Genomic DNA, 23,002 nt, shown 5'->3' on the forward strand with positions numbered 1-23,002 from the left:
CCCTACCTGTTTTTGTTGCTGGAGACACCAATGTGATTCCTAAATCAGAGCCTTTTCTCAGCCCTGATGGTGGTGGTGGGGAGGATCTCAGGCACACTGAGTTGAGCTGACACTTCTCGGTTCAAGGCACATTGTCGTCAGAAGTTCCTTCTTTTTGCTTTGTATATGTATTCTCTTTTATTCCCAGCTCCCCAATTTCCAATTTTATCCCAATTCCTCTCGCTCCATTGATAACCTATCTCTAAAGTGTATCTTTCAGTGTGTATGTGCTCCAGCAGAAAGTGATATTTTGTGGACATATATTTTATTTTATTTATTTTTGGGGGGCATATATTTTATTTTATGTTATTATTATTTTTAGATTTTATTTATTTATTTGACAGAAAGAGACACATAGTGAAAGGGAACACAAGCAGGGGGAATGGGAGAAGGAAAAGGAGAAGCAGGCTTCCCGCTGAGCAGGCAGCCAGATGCAGGGCTAGATCCCAGGATCATGGGATCAGGACCTGAGCCAAAGGCAGACGCTTAAGGACTGAGCCGCCCAAGCGCCCCAAGAGGGGGCATATATTTTAAATGTACTTGGTATACTGTATACTTTTCTCACTCTGCACTAGGTCTTTGAGATCCAGCCATATTGTTATAGGCACATTGCATCACACTGTGAACACATTTTAACTATTCTTTGCACTTGCTATTCCTTTTGTCTGAAATAGTTCTCCCCTTGGTCCTTGAAAGGACTTTCTTCTTCTCATCAGTGAGATCTCAGCTCAACTATCACTGCCTCCCAGAGGCCTTGCTCAATCTCACAGTTATCCCCACAACCCACTCTCCCAGGTTACTCTCCATCATTTTTATTTCCATTTGTTACATTTAAGCATTTATCACAACTCGACATCATCAGTGATCACTTATTTATTATCTGTCTTCTCCACAACAGCAAGGGATGTTGTCCTGTTCATGAGGCATCTAGCATAGCCCTAGCATATGGTATGCTCTAAACAAGTATTATTAAATAAATGAATGAAACAATTAAATAAATAGTATTGTGATATCAACCTGTTCAAAGCTCTATGGTTAGAAAAGCAAGGGACATAACAGGTGTGAGACGTTAGGAAACTTCTTTAAAGGCTCCTAAAAGATAGGAGGCTCACGTCGTCAGCCCTTTCTGCATTTGGCTAGGTTTGTAAGGCCATACGTTTACGTCCATCCCCTGCTTTTTTTTTTTTTAACCAAGTTTCCGCTAGACCACACCCCTAGGGCGGGCAAATCCCAGCAAGCTCGCAGGGGGCGCCCAAAGGTGATGCCCCGTGAGAACTAAAACTACATTTCCCGGCATCCCGCGCGCTGCCGACCCACTTCCGGAGTGCGCGGAAGACATGGCGGCGCCCGAGGAGTGTGATTCTGCGACTGAAGCGCCTCAGCCGGCCGCCCAGGAGGAGGAAACAAAAACGTTTAAAGATCTGGTGAGCGTGGATTACGCCGGCTCTTCTTTATACTACTGGCATCAGGCGCAGACAGAGTCCGGTTCCCTCACATCCTGGCTGGCGGTGTTCAAAAGCATCTGGCGCCTAGCTTGGCTTTCCCTCAGAATTTCCGAAGCTTGGGCTCCGACGCTGTCCCTAAACCTCCGGGTTTGAATGGTGGGAGGGCTGCCGGTCCTTGAGAGTTGCCATTTGCGCTTTTCTCCATTTTGGTGTGCCCACGTTTGTATTCGCCAGGATACTGTCCATGCGGCAGTCCCCCCACCCCCACCCCGCCGAAATCTTGGGCTGCGCAGTAAGATGAAACGGGTTTGGAGTCTGACCCAGTTGCTAACTAGGGGCACGTCGTTACCTCGCACTTCCTCACATTGCACATCTGTAGATTGGGGGTAGTAATAAGTACTTCATAGAGTTGTGAGGATTAAATGAAATAAGACATGTGGAGAACTCGGCTTTGTCTCTGAGTAGAAGTTGTTAAAGAGCAGACCGAGTAGGCGCGCGATACGTTTTGACTCAAAGGCTAAGGGATGCACTTGTCATCAGCAGGGTGGCTCTGACATTCATTTAATTAGTAGAGAAGCAAGTGTGTGTGTGTGTGTGTTCGTTCTTTGCTAAAGTTTGTTTTTCTGAATTCTAAGGGTGTAACAGATGTGTTGTGTGAGGCCTGTGACCAGTTGGGATGGACAAAGCCCACAAAGATCCAGATTGAAGCTATTCCTTTGGCCTTACAAGGTAGGTTGAAATTAAACATGTGGCTCAATACAGGTTCGGTATGAGGTTATACTCAAATACCATGTTTGAGAGCTGTTGCATACTTCGAGTAGTATAAAAGTGTGGCCACTATGATACAAAATTTGTGGCTTATTGGCTTTTGAAAAAGTAATTCTCTTCTTCTACTGAGGTTATTTTCTGTAAAGAGATTTGTTTTCTGCAACAGATGCTGACATTAAGGAAGCACTGGATTAAAATGTACTAACAAGAAACTTGTTAGAAATTATGAGTTGGCAAGTGCGGATTTACATATAGGGTACCTGGAACATCTGTTAGTATCCAGAGGAGTTGAGAGCTCTTGCTTTGTGAGACATGTTTATCAGATTTGCAGAAGAATGGCTAACATGTCGGTTGATGACTAGTGGGACCAATACTTACAGGAGGAACTATCATAGGTGTAGAGGCAAAGTCCTGCTCTTCGATTCCCAAAGCCCAACTTCACAGGACTAGGGTTGATGGTAAAAGAGACCTAGCAATGTTAACCGAAATTCGTTAAGATCCTTAGAGAAAAAGAATGTTATTTTAGCTATAATAACATTTTTTTCCCAGAAAAAAATGTATCAGTGTATCTGTACATAGAATTTACACCCCCCTCCCCCAATTCCTCTGCTACATATCCCAGGTTAAGAACTCTTGAACTAGCTTTAAGAGGAAAAACTGCCTTGTATTGGTTAGAACACACCTAGAATATTATGCTTAGTTCTGAGGACCAGTTTTGAGGGACCAGCTGAGTGGCGTTGAATGTGGTACAGTATCAAGAGTACATGTGCATGGATGGCTAAATGGGGCACCTGGGTGGCTTATTCGGTTGAGCGTAGGACTCTCAATTTTGGCTCAGGTCATGATATTGTGGTCCTGGGATTGAGCCCTGTGTAGGACTCCATGCTCAGTACAGTCTGCTTCAGGTACTTTCTCCCTCTGCCCCTCCCTGTGTGCGTGATCTCGCTCTCTCTCAAATAAAAAAATAAAATCTTAAAAAAAGAAAAAAAGGTCCTAAACAGTTAAAAGAGCTGAGTGCATTTGGTCTGGAGAAGAGTTAAGCTGGGTGGGATATAATGATTGGCTTCAGTGATTTGAAGAGCTGTCATGTGGAAAAGTAAACTTACTCTGTGAAATTCCATTTGTTCTTTCCATAAATAGTAAGTATCTAAGTGTAAGGCACCAGAAGTTAAGATTTGGCCATCTCCAGAAACTTGGAGTCTAGTAAGGAGATAATTAAAAATCTATTACAAGGTGAACAGGGGCATAAGAAAGTTACATTCCAAGTGTTCCAAGTGCACTGAGGGAGGAGAATAGATTATTACTCATTGAAATGGGTTAAAGAAAACTTACTTTATCTTTTGGCAGGGAAGATTGGAAAGACATTTGAGCTGAACCTTGAAGACTGAATAGGATTTAGACATTCATGTCTGGTGGAAGGGGAGGACTTTCTAGGCATAGGAAATAGCATGAAAAAAAAGCAGAGGAGGCTGCACAGCACGGGCATGTGTGGAGGCCTGCAGGTACTTAGCAGAGAATGGGGGGAAAGATTAATAAAATCATTGGGGCCAGATTATGCCAGACTTAAATGCTGGGCCAAGGAATTTGGTCTTTGTTCCATGGGCACTGGAGATTATTTTTTTAGCTGGAGAATGAAATCCTTAGAGTTGTATTCTTGGGCTGTTAATCTCATAGCTTTGTAAGGTTCAGAGATGTTTTAAGTTCAGAGATGAGTGACCAGAGACTGGGGGACTAGTTAGAGTATTGTGGTAATTTTGGCAATAAATAAAGCGTAGGTTAGTGGTAGTGAGAGTGAGAAAGAGAAACTGATAGAAAAAGAATCATTATGATTTTATAGTCAGTTTGTTAATGGAAAGCAAGGGGTGGGAAAATTGAAGATTATTGCCTGTGTGGTGTTTAGGACATATTACTGGTATAAAAAGGAGCATAGGAGGAGGAATAATTCCAGGGAAGAGGAGTTCAGTTGGAAATAATTGATTTGGGGCATCAAAGAGATAGAATTAACTAATGCACAGTTGGAATCTGGGGATTAGAGCTTGCTTAAGAGGCCAGAACTGGATACAGACACCATATCCAAAGCAAAGTTGTAGCTGAAACTGTGGGTATGGATGAGGATGCCACATAAGGGTGAAGAGATGGTGGAGGCTCAGTAGAGGGTTGAAAATTCCTGAGAGTATGATTTCATACAAAGTAGGTTGGGGGGAGTGTTTCAGGGAAGGGACAGCAAAGACTTTGAGCTTGTTTAGAGAAGCTAAACTGGATAAAGACTGCACGAGTGGGGAAGACATTTCAGTAGTCAGCACTACTGGAGCTGCTTTCAAATAGCAAATAGAAAGTTTTGTGTGTTCCAGCGTTTTCCTGCTTACCCTACAGCAGTCGTTGGAGGGAGGAACCCAAATTAGGTGGTGGTAATAATTCTGAAATTATTCATAATGGTTTTCAGTAACAAGTTTATATTGAATACAGAGAAAATAGGAGTCAGTGAAAGGATACCAGGAACTGAGTAATGTGAGGGACATCGTCATCATGGAAAAAGTCTTTATTCTTATTCTTGAGCTTATCTCATTCTAATGAACAATTTATAAATGCTTCATTTTAAAAAATCTGTAGGTGCTGGCCCTAAGCAAGAGATTTAAATAATCTAACAGCATTTTTCTTCTATAAAATGAACTTTAAATTTTTAGTTTAATTACTAATGATGGTGTCAGTTTCAACAAAGTTAAGGAGTTCTGGGTGTATCCATCATTCTTAAACCTTATAACAATTCTGAAAGTTAGGATTGATTATTTTACTCGTGAAATTGAAGGTCAGAGGTTTAAGTACCTTGGCTAGAGTCACATAACTAATTATTGTTGGAGCCAGAATTTGAATATAGGATGTTCTAGCTGAAAAGCCCAAGTTCTTGGCCCTGTATTACAGGGTTTTATAATGGAGAGATCAAAACCTTTTGATGGTTTTTGAGGATGCTTTTCTTCCCATCTGTTTCGTGTATTAAGTTTATTTCTAATTCAGAGATCACTCAAAGTCCTCTAGAAATTTCAGACAGTTTTTTGAATAGCTGCCATATCCCAAAGCAGTTGTGTTAGGTGCTGGCCGTGTGATCAAGGTGAATGAATTTATTCTTCTCTTATGGGGTATGTATTCTACACAGACACTACCAGAGGGGCTTAGGGGTTGTGAGAGGAAGAAGGGAGATCGTAGAGGAAAATCAGTCTCACAAAGCGAGTATTGCTTTGAGGGGATCATAAGAGAACCGCAGGCAGTGCTGGCCTTCACTGGGGGTGGCGGGTGTCATTCACAGCCACATGAAGCGAGAGACTTAAGCTCCTTTACTTCCCTAAATCTTTCTTGTATACTCCTTTCTTCTGAAATTTTTAGATTTCCATTGATAGAAAAAGGGACAGATCCCACTGTTTTTGTATTTTCCTGTTCCAGAAGGCACGCTGGACCCCGGCAGGGAGGGCAGAATTCCCACAGAGTGGAGGAAAAAAAAGCTTTGGAAGCCCTTAGCTCACAAGTAGGGAGATGCTGTTGCAGTTTGTTGTCACTTACCCTACGGCCAAGAGGAACAATAGAGTTAGTAAATGAGGGAGAAATTTTATCCTTCTGTTGCCATTTGTTTTTGTGACCTTAATAAAATTAGTCCATTGTCTGGACTGACTTATAATTCACATCCACACCTGTACTTTTATATGGAAAACATTGATGTTACTATTAGAAGGGCAAAGGGTAGCATTCACTAGAATATGCTGTTGTTTGGTCTGGATGGCCAATTCTTGTTTAAGTGATTAATGTCTAAGAGATGAATATCAAAAAGTTTGTTCTATTTGATATTAATCACTCTCCTTTCTTGAAGCTCTCTTTCTCCTCAATTTCAAGTCAGTATTGTCTTCTGTCTTTCTTGCTGTCCTTTCTCAGTTTCTTCTGTTTTTTTTTTTTTTCCCTTACAATGTTAAATCTATCTTTATCCTTTTTTTCCGCACTCTAAAACACTAGTAAGATTTCTCATGTCCTGAACCTTTAACACTGTCTGCGTCAGTAAATCTCAGCCAGTGTTCATCAGAATCACCTGTGGAACTTGTAGAACAACAGAGATTTCTAGACCCACTGAATCAGAATTTCTATGCGTGGGACCTCGGCATATATAGATATAAAAATCTCGTAAATTATTCTAATGTGTCTAGCCTCGGGGGAGCACCACTGTTTGGATGCTCATGGCTCCCACATCTGTGTTTCTAGCCTATACTTCTCTACTGAACTCCAGACAAGTTAGATATTTCTCTCTGAGCCTCTGGCATAAACCTCAAGTTCCTTATGTTCAAACCAGAGTCACTGTTTTCCTCATCAGAACTAATTTTCCAGAAGCCCTTGTCTCAATTTATGGCCTTTGAGTTTCCCAAGCTAGAAACCCATGTGTCAACCACATTTTCTTGAATGACTTTCTACATCTCACTTCTTTCTGTCCTCACTGCCTTACCTCAGTTCAGATCACCTTCCTAACTCCCCTGGTATCCTCATTGAGCCCTCATTTTCCTGTGTGTTCCCCATTCTGTTTGTTTGGGCCATTTTAGGTCATGAAGAAGAGAGTTAGCTAACCTCAGGAAAAAGGAGTTTATTGTAGGGTTAATCCCTAGGTAAGGAAATTTCACCAGTTGTGTATAGTCAAGGAATAGTGTGAGCATCAACTGGTGGAGGGCATTTTTGCTAGGAAGTATTCCCAGGGGCCACTGTTCTGGTGTGCGGCGACCTTGTAAGCTGTAGCCAGCCAGTCTAGAGATGATGGTCTTGCTTTGGGAGTTAATTTCCAGATCTTACTGTTATGCCTTGATTGGTGATAACAAATCCCAGGGACCTCTTCTTTTTTTTTTTTTTTAAAGATTTTATTTATTTATTTGACAGACAGAGATCACAAGCAGGCAGAGAGGCAGGCAGAGAGAGAGGAGGAAGCAGACTCCCTGCTGAGCAGAGAGCCCGATGTGGGGCTCCATCCCAGGACCCTGGGATCATGACCTGAGCCGAAGGCAGAGGCTTTAACCTACTGAGCCACCCAGGCGCCCCTCCAGGGACCTCTTCTTAAGGGATCACTTATAGCATTCTTCCCTCAGAAGAAGCAGTGGAAATGGCCTGTACTGTTGAGATCCTTGGCTCCTTATGCCATCAGGCCTAGGGTTTCTCTTCCTAAGGAATAACATTGGTCATCAAGTTCCCTGCTTTTAAAATCCTTCAGTTCCTCCCTCTTAAAAGAAGACATCAAAACTCTCTAGCATGGCTTATGAATTTCTTTTCTAGCCTCATTCTTCTCCCTTTACACTTCTGTGTTCCAGCCACATTGTACTTCTCACTCTCCCTGCACATGCTGTGTTCTTTAAAGCCTGTCCCCTCTGTCCTCATATAGGAATGTCCTTCCTTTCTTTCTTCGCTTACTTCCAAATTGAATTTACCCATCACCTCTGTTAGCCTTTCCTGACTCCTATGGACTGTAAGTTATTCCTTCTTTTGTGTTCTCACTATATTTTGTAGGGGCCTATTCTTTTTTTTTTTTTTTTTAAAGATTTTATTTATTTATTTGACAGACAGAGATCACAAGTAGGCAGAGAGGCAGGCAGAGAGAGAGGAGGAAGCAGGCTCCCCGCTGAGCAGAGAGCCCGATGCGGGGCTCGATCCCAGGACCCTGGGATCACGACCCGAGCCGAAGGCAGAGGCTTTAACCCACTGAGCCACCCAGGCGCCCCAATAGGGGCCTATTCTAAAGTCCTTATCACATACCGTCTTTGTGTATCTCCCCCAGATTTTGAGCTTATCTAGGACGAGGCCATGTCTTCTGTCTATTCAGCCTTCCTTTCCCTCCCATTCATCAAATGTTTATTCATTGTCTCCTTTGTGCCCACATGCCGTCATTGTAGAAAATACGGAAATAATGAAGAGAGCATTTCTTTGCTTTTAGATGTTTCCTTTTTCTTCCTAGGTCGTGATATCATCGGGCTGGCAGAAACTGGCTCTGGAAAAACAGGGGCTTTCGCCTTGCCCATTCTGAATGCGCTGCTGGAGACGCCCCAGCGTTTGTTTGCCTTGGTTCTCACGCCCACTCGAGAGTTGGCCTTTCAGATCTCGGAGCAGTTTGAGGCCCTGGGGTCTTCTATTGGTGTGCAAAGTGGTAAGTGTTTGAGAGGAAAGGAATCAGAGTTTCATGACAGGTTGAGAATGAGTGTAAAAGGAGAATAGAAGAAAGTATTATTAACATGAGTTCATTGACCTTAAGAGCCAGTTTGGTATTTTAGCTTTGGGGAAAGTTGTACAGGAAGAGAAATTTAGGTAGAAATCTAGCACTGGCTTCAAAAAGATGTTCGGTGAACTGTGGAAAAAATAAAGGGTCTCTGTCCTATATTCTTTTTATTTCTGTAGCTGTGATTGTAGGTGGAATTGATTCAATGTCCCAATCTCTGGCTCTGGCGAAAAAACCACACGTGATAATAGGTGAGTAACTGACAGAGGTAGAAGGCATTAGTGATAATGAATTGGAGAAAATCTACAGATGTTGAGTGTAACTTATTTGTATGGAAAGACTTTGAAGAAAGGACTTTTGTAACTTTAATTTTTTTAATTTCTGAAATTTGGGGGTTGGGGCGGTTGATAACTTTCTTTTTGTCCTTGTTCTTAAACATTGTCTTTCTCCTCAACCTTTCTTGATAGCAACTCCTGGTCGATTGATTGACCACTTGGAAAATACAAAAGGTTTCAACTTAAGAGCTCTCAAGTACTTGGTCATGGATGAAGCAGACCGAATATTGAATATGGATTTTGAGACAGAAGTGAGCATTCAATTTCTTTCCTCCTCTTAGGGCATCTCAGGTGTCCTGTTTCAAAATTTAATTCATTGCACACCTGCTCTATGTGGAGCCCAGTATCATCGTCAGTTAATTTAAACATCTCTGCTGCCTTTTCTCATTCTTAGTGCTCCTCTCTATTGTCAGTGCCTCAGTATCCTCCCTAGAATGTAGTTAGATTTTGATTTCAGACGTGAGAAATTTCAACCAGATTTCCTTTCCATTTCGTTTGATTTCTACCTCTTTCATAGACTTTGAGATACCTTTATTTTTGGTCAGCTGTTATCATAGCTCACCCACTCATCACAGCTTAATTAGTTGATGAACACTTATTCTTGACTTTTTTCTTAGATTAACTCAACTCTAATTTAAACTTCTTTTCTCTGAATGGCATTTCTTTTTAAATAGACTCTGGTATGGTATCAAAAAGTAAATATTCAGTAAATTTTAGCTGAATTGAATTTTTGAGTCACCGGATCTCACAGTGATACTTTTGGTTTTTTACTCTCTGTCCCCTTCACAGAGAGCATTTGCAAGTATCCAGTCTGACTGTTATATTGATATCCTTTCTTCTTTGTGCCTTAGGTTGACAAGATCCTCAAAGTGATTCCCCGAGATCGGAAAACATTTCTCTTTTCTGCTACCATGACCAAGAAGGTGAAATTTTCTAGGACTTAACATTTTATTCTTTATTAAGTGATAAATAAAAACAACAGCAATCATAAAAATAGAGCACTTGGGCATCAGTGTACTATTCTGAGTTTTCTTTCTTTAGGTGCAAAAACTTCAGCGAGCAGCGCTGAAGAATCCTGTGAAATGTGCTGTTTCTTCCAAATACCAGACAGTTGAGAAATTACAGCAATATTATCTTTTTATTCCCTCTAAATTCAAGGTAAAGTGTTTACTTTGATCATTCCTGCCTCTCCCTCTCCTTCCTCACCGAAGCAGCTGAAAGTTCGTCCACTTTTGATTAGCTAAGAGCCGTGCTCCTGTTTGTTTTAGCATGCTTACTGTGCTTACATTTATCACTGATAAAGTCAGATATTCCGGGAATTCATAGCACGCTAAACCACAGTAATGATGTCATTCCTTTCCCGGCCCATTCTTGAAGTAGCTTTTCTTTTGTCTGCTGATTACGTGGCTTTTATAGGCAAGGGACCCTAGTTTTGTGCTTTGATGTCGGGACTCTTCCTGGTTGCTGACGACAAGGAGTTGTGCTTGGCTGTAGGCTGCATGTGAGATTCAGAGTTCACAGACATGATAATGCTGCTTCAGGAATGCAGAACTGGCAACTGTGGTCTGGAAAATTGAGAAGCAACTATATATAGGCTTAGTGTTTTACATAATTTGTATCCCCAGGACTCCAGTCTTTTCTCCCAGGTTCAATTACTTACATTGTTTTGGGTTTTTAACTTAGGATACCTACCTGGTTTATATTCTAAATGAATTGGCTGGAAACTCCTTTATGATATTCTGCAGCACCTGTAACAATACTCAGAGAACAGCTTTGCTACTCCGAAACCTCGGATTCACTGCCATCCCCCTCCATGGACAGATGAGTCAGGTAAAGACTCTTCGGTGTCATTAGTGGTGCATGGTGGCATGAGAAAGGTAAACTTTGTAGCAGTAGATCTGTACAAAAACAGCATGAGACATTAATGCATCTTTCCAAAATTAAATAGATTTTATGGGCTTTAAAGTGTTGCTCTGGATGCCTCCTTCCAGGATAGGAGAGAGGCTCAGACTCAAAGATTCCAGTTATTTGTCTGGTATGGAAGCTCTTGAGTTGATTTATTCAGTTCTAGTGGTAAAAGTGGTTCTTTGGTCTCAAAAGAGTTTTAATAAATTATTTTTCAACTATCTGTCATGTTAAATCATCCTTGTATCATGTTAGTATTTTCTAGCCTTAGTATTAAATATTTTTTTTGTTGCTTCCATGTTTCCTTTTGACCTGTGAAACCCAGTCTGGACTTAGAGGGAAACAGCCTTTTAAAAATTTCTGTCTCTGTTTTTATATTTAGTGTATCTATCTTAGATTGTAAGATTCCTAGTGTTCCAAGATTAAATTTTTTTTCTTTTTTTTTTTTTCATCATCTCAGAGCAAACGCCTAGGATCCCTTAATAAATTTAAGGCCAAGGCTCGTTCTATTCTTCTAGCAACTGATGTTGCAAGCCGAGGTTTGGACATACCTCATGTGGATGTAGTTGTTAACTTTGACATTCCTACCCATTCCAAGGTGAGTCCTGTCACTGACCTGACTTCCTAGTCCCAAAGTGTATTTCTTTCATTTTTAAAATTGAGGTGTAATTGACATATAACATTACTTTCAGTTGTATAACATAATGATATGATATTTGCATATATCATGAGATGATTGCCACAGATCTCGTTAACATCTGTCACCATACATGGTTATGGATTTTTCCCCCCCCTTGGGATGAGAACTTTTCGGCTGTACTCTCTTAACAGCATTCAGATGTGTGATACAGTATTATTAGCTATAGTTGCCAAGCTGTACGTTACAGCCCCATGACTGACTTATTTTGTAACTGGAAGTTTGTGCATTTTGACCCCCTTCACCCAGTTTATCCGCAGTCCCATTATTTCCACCTTTGGCAGCTACCAATTCTGTCCTCTGTATCATGAGCTCAGTTTGTTGTTTTTTAATTTTTAGATTACACATACAAGTTAGCTCATATGGTATTTATCTTTCTTGGACTTATTTCACTTAGCATAATGTCCTTAAAGTCCATGTCTGTTGCAGATGGGAAGATTTAATTCTTTTTTATGGCTGAATAATATTCCATTGTATCCAAATTGTATTTCTTTCTTTTTTTTTTTTTAAAGAGTTTTTATTTATTTATTTGAGATTGAGTTGAATGGGGGGAGGATCAGAGGGAGAGGGAGAGACAGACTTCCCACTGAGCAGGGAGCCTGCCATAGGGCTCAATCTTAGAACTCCAGGATTATGACCTGAGCCGAAGGCAGATACTTAACCAACTAGGCTATCCAGGCACCCCCAAAGTGTAATTTTTTAAAAGATTTTATTTATTTATTTATTTATCAGAGAGAGAACATAAGCAGGGGAGTGGTAGGCAGAGGGAGAAGCAGGCTCCCCGCTGAGCTGGCAGTTGGACCCAGGGCTCTATCCCAGGACCCTGGGATCATGACCTGAGCTGAAGGCAGACACTTAACTAAGCTACCTAGGCATCCCCCAGAGTATATTTCTATTTTTTTTTAAATTTTATTAATTTATTTGACAGAGAAAGACAGTGAGAGAGGGAACACGAGCAATGGGGAGTGGGAGAGGGAGAAGCAGGTTCCCCACTGAGCAGGGAGCCCGACTCGGGACTCGATCCCTGGGATCATGACCTGAGCCGGAGGCAGACGCCCAACGACTGAGCCACCCAGGCATCCCGCAGAGTGTATTTCTTAATGGAATGTTTTCTGTGTCTCGTTAGTTACAACATCATTTTTTAAATTTATTTTGTTCGCAGTTAAATGGAAGGCTCTTGATTTATTCATTCTCGTTATCTCGCATGTGCCTGAAGATGTGGTATTCATAAATGTGAAAGAAGATAGCCAAAGAGAAGTACTGGGTGCTCATAGCCCACAGGGGAGGTGCAGCATATGCTGATCTTTGTCAGTCTCATTTCTTCAGAATGGTCAGCTTGTAGTTTTTTGTGTATCTCAGGGTTTCTCATCTTTGGCACCATTAATGTTTTGGGCCAGCAGATTCTTTGCTGTGGGGCTGTCCTTCGCATTGTAGGATGCTTAGCTGCGTTCCAGTTCTACACACAGGTGACACTGTGACAACCAGAGATGTTTGCTGACATTTCCAAATATTCCCTGGGGAGGACAGAATTGTCCCCAGAGTAACTCCCACAAAGTGATCTTTTGGCTTTGTGTGTAACTGCTGTCTCATTTGATTTTGAAAATGGCTCTGAGCTTGGGCATGCATTCTATCCTGTTTTGTAGAGAGAAGCAAATTCAGAGAGACTCTGTGACTTGCAGACAGTGGTGTAGCTGGTAGGTGGTAAGACCAGAACCATGATCCAGGTCTGCCTCTGTATCCAGTGCTGTTTTCCTCTAGACCATGTAAATACTCTTTAGATTTGTCTTTCTATAAAAGAAAAGAAATAAGAGTCAATTTAGTGCTGCAAGGAGAATAAAAAGAGAGGAAGTAGGGGCACTGGGTAGCTCAGTCGGTAAAGTGTCTGCCTTTGGGTTGGTTTATGATCCCGGAGTTGGTTATGATCCCTGCTCAGCGGGGAGCCTGCTTCTCCCTCCTCCTGCTCATGGCTTGCTCTTGCTCTTTCTCCCTCGATCATTCTCTCTCAAATAAACAAAATCTTTAAAAAAAAAAGAAAAAAAAAGAAGTAGTAGATCTATCTCAATCTATTGCCCAATCCATTTTTCCATGTTTCAGCACGAGTCTATTTTCTTTCAGAGGTTTGCAGTAAAACCTTATGTTCATTATTTTTTATGTTTTTTGTAACTCAAATTTACTCTTTTTGTTTCAGGATTATATCCATCGAGTAGGTCGAACTGCTCGAGCTGGGCGTTCCGGAAAGGCTATTACCTTTGTCACACAGTAAGTGAATTGATTTCAGGGGAAGAACAATGGAGAGAAAAGAGCAGAGCTTTTTCAGCAGACTGACCTGGCGCCTGACTTTGCCATTTACTCTAATTGTCACTTAAACCTCCCTCATACTGTTTTCATCATTTGTAAAATGGAAATAATAATACCTACCTAGTGGGGTTTAATGAAGGTTGGTGATACACACATAGAAGATCTGGTACGGTGTTTGGCATACAGAAGCATGCAGAGAAACCCCTGCTGTTTCTTTCAGCTGCTGAAACTGGAGCACGGTGACCTTTCCCTCAACTCAAAGTATTAGAATAATTATCTTGGTCTTGTTTCTAAAAGGAACAAATTTTTATGTAACCAGGGTTTTTCTGGGAGTAAAGAATACGTTGGACATTTTCTAGTGGACTGTGTACAGAAGATGGCATCTAATTAGTATTCTGAAGAGGAATAATGGATCCGGTAGTGTTTAAAACTGGCTCCTGGTGCATCATATCACATAATGTATGCTGTTGGAATGGACAGACATTTGCATTGTCAGCCAGCCAAAGCCATGCCCATTTTCTTTCCTTAGGTATGATGTGGAACTCTTCCAGCGTATAGAACACTTAATTGGGAAGAAATTGCCTGTCTTTCCAACACAGGATGATGAGGTTATGATGCTGACAGAACGTGTGACCGAAGCCCAGAGATTTGCCCGCATGGTATGCAACTTATTTTCTCACCAACTTAAATGCTGACACTGTGAGCTAGGTGCTGTTGTATGAATCCTCAAAACCACGGGAGCTCAGTATTATTTTATTCCAAATTTAAGATGAGCGTACTAAAATACAGGGATGGTAGGTAATTTGAATCCGGGTTTGGACTCAGTCTGACCGCAGTGACCACATGCTCAGCCTCTCTTTGTGTTTCACATGTGGCAAGAAAACCTTTGGATATGCGGTCAGAAGACCCAGCTGTGAATTGGACATTGTGGGTTTGGATAGTGCATCTAAACTCTCAGAAGCAGTTCCTTGCCCAAAAAACTGGCAATAATAATTATCTTGATACTGTACAAGGGTTTTTTTGGTGCCAGATAAGCTAACGTGACCTGCATAGTAACTAATACTAAGTAGCGGCAATAAGGGTGGGGATGGATGGGAAGATTCTAAAGGAGACTTTAGACTAGCAAGTGCTGTCTGCTCCCTAGAGTTGTAGTTTGAGGGATGAGGCAGCTGTGCCCCTGGGGTGCTTTCTGAGTAGTCCATGTGTGGACTTGTTTTTGTTTTTTTGCTCACATGGAATTCTTTGTTATTTTTGCTTATAACAGTATTATATGTACATTGAAAAAATTTCAGAAAATACAGAAAAGATTAAATTAGCAAATTGAAACATACAAGCTACCCCGCATAGAGAACATTTGGCTCTTTTCCCTTTTTTAGCCATACTTAGATTTTTATCTGATTGTATATGATTAACATTTTTCTATTTTAACAAATGGGGAGCCATGGGATCACTTCTTCATGGCTAGAGAGAATTCCATTATGAATATATAACATGACTTGTAATGGTGTTTTTTTTCACATGTTTTGTATTTTAAGTGGTACCATGTTGGACATCCTAATATGTATAGCTTTGCATACTTGTTTCTTTTGAATAAGTTCCTAGAAGTAGAATTAATTGTTGGGCTGAATTAATTGTTGGGCATTCATAGAGAATGCCAGATTTCCCGCCCCTCCCCCCTGAAAAGCTATAGCAGTTGAAACTGTCAGAGACAAAGTATGTGGATGTTCCCACATGTTGACCAATATGAGGTACTACCTCTTAAATCTTTGCTGGCCTACTATGTGAAAATAATAGCTTATTTTAATTTTCATGTGAACATTTTTGTGTATTAGGATTTTGGTCTTAGCACTTTGCGAATGTGAGGTGTTAGGGAGTTACTTAGTGTTTGATTTTAGGGAGGGGAGACAAGATGTGTTACCCTCAGTAATAGTAACTTTCACTCCCATCCTTTCTCTTTTCTTGCAGGAGTTAAGGGAGCATGGAGAGAAGAAGAAACGCACACGGGAGGATGCTGGGGACAACGATGACACAGAAGGTGCTATGGGTGTCAGGAACAAGGTGGCTGGAGGAAAAATGAAGAAACGGAAAGGCCGTTAATTCTCTTATGAAGACTCAATTTCAGCCTTCTGTTCCTTAAAAGGGGATTATAGAAGAGAATGAAACCTCCTTGGTCAGAGTTCCTTAGATCGGAATCTGTCAGAATGATGTCCAGAACCTCCTCTAACTCAGTACTTGGTCCCCTTCTATAGAGCTCCATGACTGCAGACTGACTTTTCCAGTGCTGAGGTCCGCTTTGGGTCCTTGGTCATGACCTGAGTAGGCTGTGCTCTTCTGTCACTTCACACAGACCTTTGCTTTTTTAGCTACAGGTCAAGGACTAGGTTGATGAAGCGCTGGACCTGTTGTTATAAAGGGAAGATGCTCCTACGTCTGTAAAATGGTGATCCTTTAGCAGTCTCAGCTTGCGCTTCATTAAACCTAATGTGGAATAATAAATTTAAATATTATTTTTAAAAGATTCAGTACTCCTTGAAGTCTTTTATAAGCTGAGGGACTTTAGAGATTTAAGTAAGCTCTTACTAATAAGTAAGAAACTGGCAGTGGCAATTATGTGGCAGATTCATTGCTCATTCTTAATTAAGATAAATATTTATGATTAAAAAAAAATCTACAAATGAACAAGATGATGGATGGCTTTGAAAGGAAAGTCTTGGTTGTGTTTTTCTTGGTGATGGACCAAAGTTCATAAGTAAGACAACAGAGTCTGTTAGATCACTGAATAGATTCACTTCCCTGGCTTCTTGGATTAAACACTTGGATAGGAAGACTGGTTTCTTATATAATAGACTCTTATTCCCAGGTAACTAGAGTAAAATCAGGAAGCATCAGAAATACAGGGTAATTCCAAGACCCAGTTTCACCCCCTTGTCATGGAGGCTCACTGGCTAATACCCTTTCTTTTGTCTCCATCTGCTGGGTGATGAAATTCAGGAGAAGTAAAGCTGGACCATCAGCTCCTGGAGAGAAAATAGACTGTGGCTCTGTAGGGACTGGGTGGGGAGAGTTGATGGAATATAGAAACAACTATGGGCTTCACGGCCGTGAACAGTGTTTTGCTCTTTTAAATCAGAAGATGCCTAATCATTTTTGTCAAATGTAACAAGTTTATTAGAAGAGGATGTGTCTGGAGTGGCAGAACCAGAGTGAAGAGTTTCCAGTAATTTAAGATTGAGAATGAGTTTTGGCAGAAGAGAAACTTTCCATATGTATCTTAATGAAAAGTACAAGTTCCAGGTGCCTGGGTGGCTCAGTGGGTTAAGTCTCTGCCTTCGGCTCAGGTCATGATCTCAGGGTCCTGGGATCGAGCCCCACATTGGGCTCTCTGCTCGGTGGGGAGCCTGCTTCCCCCACCCCTCCGCCTCTCTGCCTACTTGTGATCTCTCTCTCTCAAATAAATAAATAAATTCTTAAAAAAAAAAAAAGAAAAGTACAAGTTCCAATGATTGTATTTCTTAGAGTCATGAGAAGTGAAAAGTAGACGTCAGTAAAATTCTCTGTGGTAGTCAGGTGTGGACTGTTGATTACAGGAAGATCTTTATAAACACAGGTGGTGGGGTACATTCTGCCACAAATGCATCCAAGAGGAATGCCTGTGGATAAGAAGGCATTTATAATTACTTGAAATCTAAACACATGGCTATTTTGTTGTTTAGTTTGCTTCACATTTCATTGTTTCTCATTATGGTGCATTTGAGCGAAGATTAAGTTAGAGAAGTTAGGAGTCAATAAGAAAGAAGGAAAGCAGAAAAAGAATAGAAGAAAAGGTGAGTGGGTCCATACTTGTGACTGAGTTTTGTGTACCACTGGAGGCTGGTTCTTCCTGAATGTATTTTCCTGATGGGACTCTCCAGGGGGCTTAGTGAGCCTTTGGGTAAGAGTAAATGGATGGTTGCCATTTCAGTTCATTGGGGGACTTCAGAAGCAAGCTGGTATTGAATTGGGGGATGGGGTGTGGGTAAGGAAGAGAGATTGGAATTATCCTGAAGGAGTGTGAAGTTTCTGAGTAGGTAGGGGTCTTTCATATAGGATCTGTAGATGCCTGAAGTGTATGCATGTTTCTGGGGAGACCAAAAGGATTAAGAACTACAGCTCTAAAGCTTAGCTGTTAGCTTTGCTAGGATGGGACGATAGGACACTCAGCGAAGAAATGTGAATGATTTGTCTTTAGGCATATTACATGATCCAGACCATAAGCCAGGGTCCCACACAAGGTGAGTAAAGATGTTACTGCAAAGGACAGAAGGCACAGAAATAAATAAATGTGATCTGTTAGTGAATAAGGACAGAGCTGTGGGTTTGTACCATTAATTGGATCTGTTCTTGTACCCATATCCTTTGAGGCAGGGTTACGAAGTCTTGCTGCTAAAACCCTAATCAAGGTGTGTGTTAGTTTCTTAGGGCTGCCATAACGAGTATTACACACTGGGTGGCTTAAAAACAAATTTATTGGCTCATGGTTCTGGAAGCTTCTTAGAAGTCTGAGATTAAGAGGTCAGCAGGGCCTTGTGCCATCTGAAACCTCTAAAGAAGACTCCTTCCTTGCCTCCTTCCCAGCTTCTGGTCGTTGCCAGCCATCCTTGATGTTCCTTGGCTTGTGGCTGCATAACTAATCTCTGCCTTCATCTTTATATAACCTTCCTCATGTGTCCATGTCTTCACGTGGCCTTCCTCTGAGGATACCAGTCATTGAGCTCAGGATGCATCCTAATCCAGTATGCCCTCATCTTAACTAATTGTATCTGTGAAGACCCTATTTCCAAAAAGGTCATATTCTGGAGTTCCAGATAGACGTGAAATTTGGAGGGAGAGTATTCAATCCAATACAGACCCATCTTTCTGGACTGCTATGTTGTTTGGGGTTTAAGACTATATGGTGGAATAGAAGTGGTAGATAGAGTTGATGACAAAGAAAGTGTAGAAAAGGCAGAAGGTAGGTCTTCAGAAATGGTTAAGGTGGGTGGAAGCATAAAAGTTTAAAATGAGGGGCACCTGGCTGACTCGGTAAAGTATGTGACTCCTGATCTGAGGGTTTTAAGTTCAAACCCCATGTTGGGTGTAGAGATTACTTAAAAATTAAATCTTAGAAAAAACAAGTTTAAGATGATACTCTCTTAAATGAAATATAAATTATCTTTGCAGTCAAGGTACCAAAGGTTCTAGTTTCAGGAGTAGGGAGGGTGTTTCTGGCATTTTTTCTGTTTCCTTCTTGGTATAATTCCTTGGTTCTGTTTTCCTGATTTAAGAAATAGAACTTCGGGGGCGCCTGGGTGGCTCAGTTGGTAGAGTGTCCGACTTGATTTTGGCTCGGGTCATGATCTCATGAGTTCTCCTGAGATTGAGCCCTGTGTTGGGCTCCGTGCTGGAGTGTGGAGCTTGCTTAAGAGTCTCTCTCTCTCCCTCTGCCCCCCCAATCTCTCTCTCTCTCTCAAAAAAAGAAACAGGGTTTCAAAATAACCAACCACCCTCACCCCCTCCCCCAGTTGCAAACAATTCCTACACCTAACTTGTATGACTTCATAAAGGAAGTAGCTTACAATAGTCATGTAATGCTGGCCCAGATTTCCCTCTTATTTCTCATCTGAATCATGAAGCCACTTTATATAGTATTTGTTGTATCATGGCTTCATGATACTAGCTAGCCTCTTTTTATTTTCTCTGTCTAGAGCTGAAGTGAGATGAGGAAAATATCTCTGCTTTTTGAAGGGGTCCAAGGATCCCAGTGATATGGTTTTAGTTGGGCTGGCTATTCCAGTCTTAAAGCAGGCCCAGAATTCTACGCACTCTGGAACTTAAAGGTACTCTGAGGGGATTCTAGTAGTTGCCAGGAGGGTTCTAGACTCAACTAGTTTATGATGATGATTCTTTTTTAATTTTTTTTGAATATTTTATTTATTTACTTGAGAGTGCACAGAGGGAGGGGGACAGGAGAGGGAGAAGCAGACTCCATCCAGCTGAGCAGGGAGCCTAACGCACGGCTTGATCCCAGGACTCAAGATCATGACCTGAGCTGGAGGCAGACATTTAACCGACTGAGCCATCCAGGCACCCTGATTATTCTTTCTAAGTCCCTTAATATCCTAAAACTTGGCTGGCTTTATAAAAAGATCTGGCTTACAGCCAAGTTGTTTTCCAGGTAGCTTCCTACCTACAGATAATAAAAAAAACCTAAATTGGGGTGTCTAGGTGGCTCAGTCAGTTAAGCATCACCTTTGGCTCAGATCATGATTCCAGGGTCCTGGGATCAAGCTCCGCATCCGGCTCCCTGCTCAAAGGGAGCCTGTTTCTCCCTCTCCTCCTGCCTGCCACTCCCCTTGGTTGTGCTCTCACTCTCTCTTTCTGTCAAATAAATAAAATCTTAAAAAAAAAAAATCTTTTTTTTTTTTTTTTAAAGATTTTATTTATTTGACAGAGATCACAAGTAGACAGAGAGGCAGGCAGAGAGAGGGAGGGAAGCAGGCTCCCTGCCGAGCAGAGAGCCCGATGCGGGACTAGATCCCAGGACCCTGAGATCACGACCCGAGCTGAAGGCAGCAGATTAAACCACTGAGCCACCCAGGCGCCCTTAAAAAAAAATCTTAATCGGAGACTCTCTACCCCAGCTCCCTCAAAGCCTGGGAAAGGAGACCAGAAAGAACCACGGGCTCTGGCATTGGTGGCAGAAAATGAAGGCATCCAAGTTATCAAAAGCAGGTAACAAAGTAACATCAAGAAAGTATGTTCCAAGAACTTGAATACAAAATTAGAGAATATACCAGAAGTTCTAATTCACATAGTTCTTAAGGTGAAATCTTGCCTCAGGGCAGATAAGTCAGGGTATGAGTCATCTCTCTTCAGTTGGAATGACAAGAGACCCAAACCTTGGCACTAGAGGTTCAAGGGTTATCCGCACCCACATTTCTTTTCATGCCTCACCTGTCCCAGGTATGCACTAAAACTCCAGCTAAAAATAACTACGGAAATTCGATCTCTGGGAAAGAGCCCTGAACAGTCTAACCCTAAAGTGAGAAGCTGGTTTGTGCCAAATGGAACAGAGACAGGAAGAAAATGGGCTCATGTGGGACTGCGTAGTCTCTAGGACATGGGCCCTGATGTCTGTTTTTATTCTTGGAAGTTTTTTTGTTTTAAAGATTTTTATTTATTTGACAGAGAGATGCAGTGAGAGAGGGAACACAAGCAGAGGGAGTGGCAGAAAGAGGGAGAAGCAGGCTTCCCACAGAGTGGGGAGCCCGATGTGGGGCTCCATCCCAGGACCCCGGACCTGAGCCGAAGGCAGACACTTAACGACTGAACCACCCAGGGGCCCCAATTATTCTTCGAAATTTTAATCTGCTCACAGCCCTACCTCCACCTGCTACCTTCGTTAACCTGCAGAATGCCATCTAGGGGCTGGTAGAAACTGGAAGGATGGGGGAATGCAACAGAGTGTGGGCAAAATGTTAGTCAAAAGACCTGTTGACTTGCTGTGTGACCTTGTGGGAGTTACTGAACCTTGATTTCTCTCATTTGCTAGTATGGAAATAAGAGCATCTATCCCATCTGTCTCCCAGAGTCTTAGGCCTAGTTTTTGTGTTTTATGTTTTTTAAATTCTGTGGTCTCCTTCCCTTCCAGTATCTGCTATGTCCCAGCTACTGTGCCCAGTACCAGGAAGACAATCCTGAAAAAAAGGTCAGATGTTCCCTTTGCTGAACTCGGCCTTCGGTGAATGTAGTCTTAGCACTGTACTGTGATTATGCTTGCCTGGAGGGCAGGTACTGTGGCTTATTCATGGATGCAATTTTAACATCTTGTAGTGCCCAGTACACAGTGAATGTTCAATATCTGTCATTTTCTGGAACATACTATATGTTGGCAACTTTACATGTGTTGTCTCTAGTTCCTTGAACAATCCTGAAAGGTAGAGATTATTGTTCTCATTATAAGCTGTGGAGCCAGATGGTCAAATCTGCTCCTTATTAGCTCTGGGACGTTTGGCAAGTTATTCAGCCTTTTTGTGTTTCGGTATTATCAGAAGATACGCAGATAGCAATATACCTACCTTACAAGGTTGTGAGGTTTAAGTGAGGTAGACTGGCTCCTCATATGATTAGTGTGTATTAGCCATTATGAGTATATTATTGTTACTATTACTGTAGATGGCTAAGTAGCTTGCCCAGGTCATACAGCAGGTAGGTGGTCAAGCAATATTTGGTTTTGAGACTCTACCCTTGATATTACGTACACTGTGTATGTCTGTAACTTCATATTTCTCATTCAGTAAGTGCTTATTGAATGAATGATTAAACCATAATATGTTATATATTTATTCTTTTGGAAAAATTTCTTCTACCAGCAGATCAGTACCCTAAATGAGCTTTCAGACTCCACAACCTATTTGCAAATTGGGAACAGCCTGGTGGGAGAATATGAAATTTTCATGTCCACCAGTAGATGGCAGAAGGAAGAAAAAAATACTTGTGACGGGGCAAGAGTTCTCATCCTGAACAGAATGATTAATAATGAGACACAGGGGCTGATTACAAGGACTCTTGGTGTCATGTCTGGCCCACAGTGACTAAGGGGTGGGAGCCAGGGTGGGTATGAGAACTCTCCATAGGTATTTGAAGGGTGGCAACTTTTGAGAAGATCTAGGCTGACCCACAGGATGGGCCCTGGGAGACTCAAGTACACAGAAGTTCAGACGTAGTAGGAAGAAAATGTTGTCTTCTGCTCTTCTCTGTGCTCCACAGCCTTAGTCCACATTCCCTCCTTTTCATCTTAAAAGCAGCTTTGTTCTTTTCAAGTCTGCCCTTCCCTCCTAGGGTTTTGATGAAGTCGCTTGCCCTCTGTTTATGCCCTGCCCCCCACAAGCCTGTAACCTATGGGTACTGTTATTCCCCCCCTGCCTACCCCAGTACATGTTGTTTGTGTTTAGAATCTAAATTCTCTGAGCCATTAATCCCTTCTGTTATCTCCGTGTCTCTTACTGCATATCCATTTGCTGAGCTTTGTTGGCCTCCCTCTGTCAAGCCAGCATGGTGCTGGTTAGCGGTGAGCCACTCATTCATCCATTCTGTCCTCTTTCAGCTCCAAGTGATGGGGACGTGTCCTTCCGGTTCCATAAGAGCAGTAGAACACTCAGGCATAGTGGTCAGAGACACTGGGTTAACTGCCCTCCCTGATGTCTGTGCTGGCTCTTCTCCAGGCATTCCTTTGAGGGAGGAGTCTGCTGGTGACTCCTGCTCAGTACCTGAC

The 23,002-nt window shown here is 41.8% G+C and overlaps 1 protein-coding gene across 2 annotated transcripts; it reads left to right on the forward strand.

Annotated features, from left to right (window-relative positions):
• Positions 1-1,340: 1,340 nt before the first annotated feature.
• On the forward strand, positions 1,341-16,976 carry LOC111142059 (DEAD-box helicase 47). 2 transcript variants are annotated; one of them, XM_022495003.1, is made up of 12 exons: positions 1,341-1,463; positions 2,120-2,213; positions 8,218-8,406; positions 8,655-8,726; positions 8,943-9,061; positions 9,662-9,733; positions 9,852-9,968; positions 10,494-10,640; positions 11,176-11,313; positions 13,601-13,671; positions 14,240-14,369; positions 15,676-16,974. In XM_022495003.1, the coding sequence occupies exons 1-12, from the start codon at positions 1,377-1,379 to the stop codon at positions 15,805-15,807; spliced, it is 1,368 nt and encodes a 455-aa protein (XP_022350711.1). In that variant the 5' UTR covers positions 1,341-1,376; the 3' UTR covers positions 15,808-16,974. The 2 variants fall into 2 exon arrangements, with proteins under 2 accessions (XP_022350711.1, XP_022350710.1); XM_022495002.1 differs by lacking the exon at positions 10,494-10,640 and having other exon boundaries at positions 1,370-1,463; positions 15,676-16,976.
• Positions 16,977-23,002: the final 6,026 nt, after the last annotated feature.

The sequence above is a fragment of the Enhydra lutris genome, unplaced genomic scaffold (assembly GCF_002288905.1).
Source record: "Enhydra lutris kenyoni isolate GAN:26980312 unplaced genomic scaffold, ASM228890v2 scaffoldscaffold7, whole genome shotgun sequence".
In the NCBI taxonomy this organism is placed as follows: domain Eukaryota; kingdom Metazoa; phylum Chordata; class Mammalia; order Carnivora; family Mustelidae; genus Enhydra; species Enhydra lutris.

What these genes read in the sequence shown, in the direction of transcription:
- LOC111142059 (XM_022495003.1), top strand. Translation starts at nt 1,377, where the DNA reads ATGGCGGCGCCCGAGGAGTGTGATTCTGCGACTGAAGCGCCTCAGCCG. An exon ending in TTCTATTGGTGTGCAAAGTG is followed by an intron (nt 8,407 to 8,654) that starts GTAAGTGTTTGA and finishes TTATTTCTGTAG; the next exon opens with CTGTGATTGTAGGTGGAATT. An exon ending in CCCAGAGATTTGCCCGCATG is followed by an intron (nt 14,370 to 15,675) that starts GTATGCAACTTA and finishes CTTTTCTTGCAG; the next exon opens with GAGTTAAGGGAGCATGGAGA.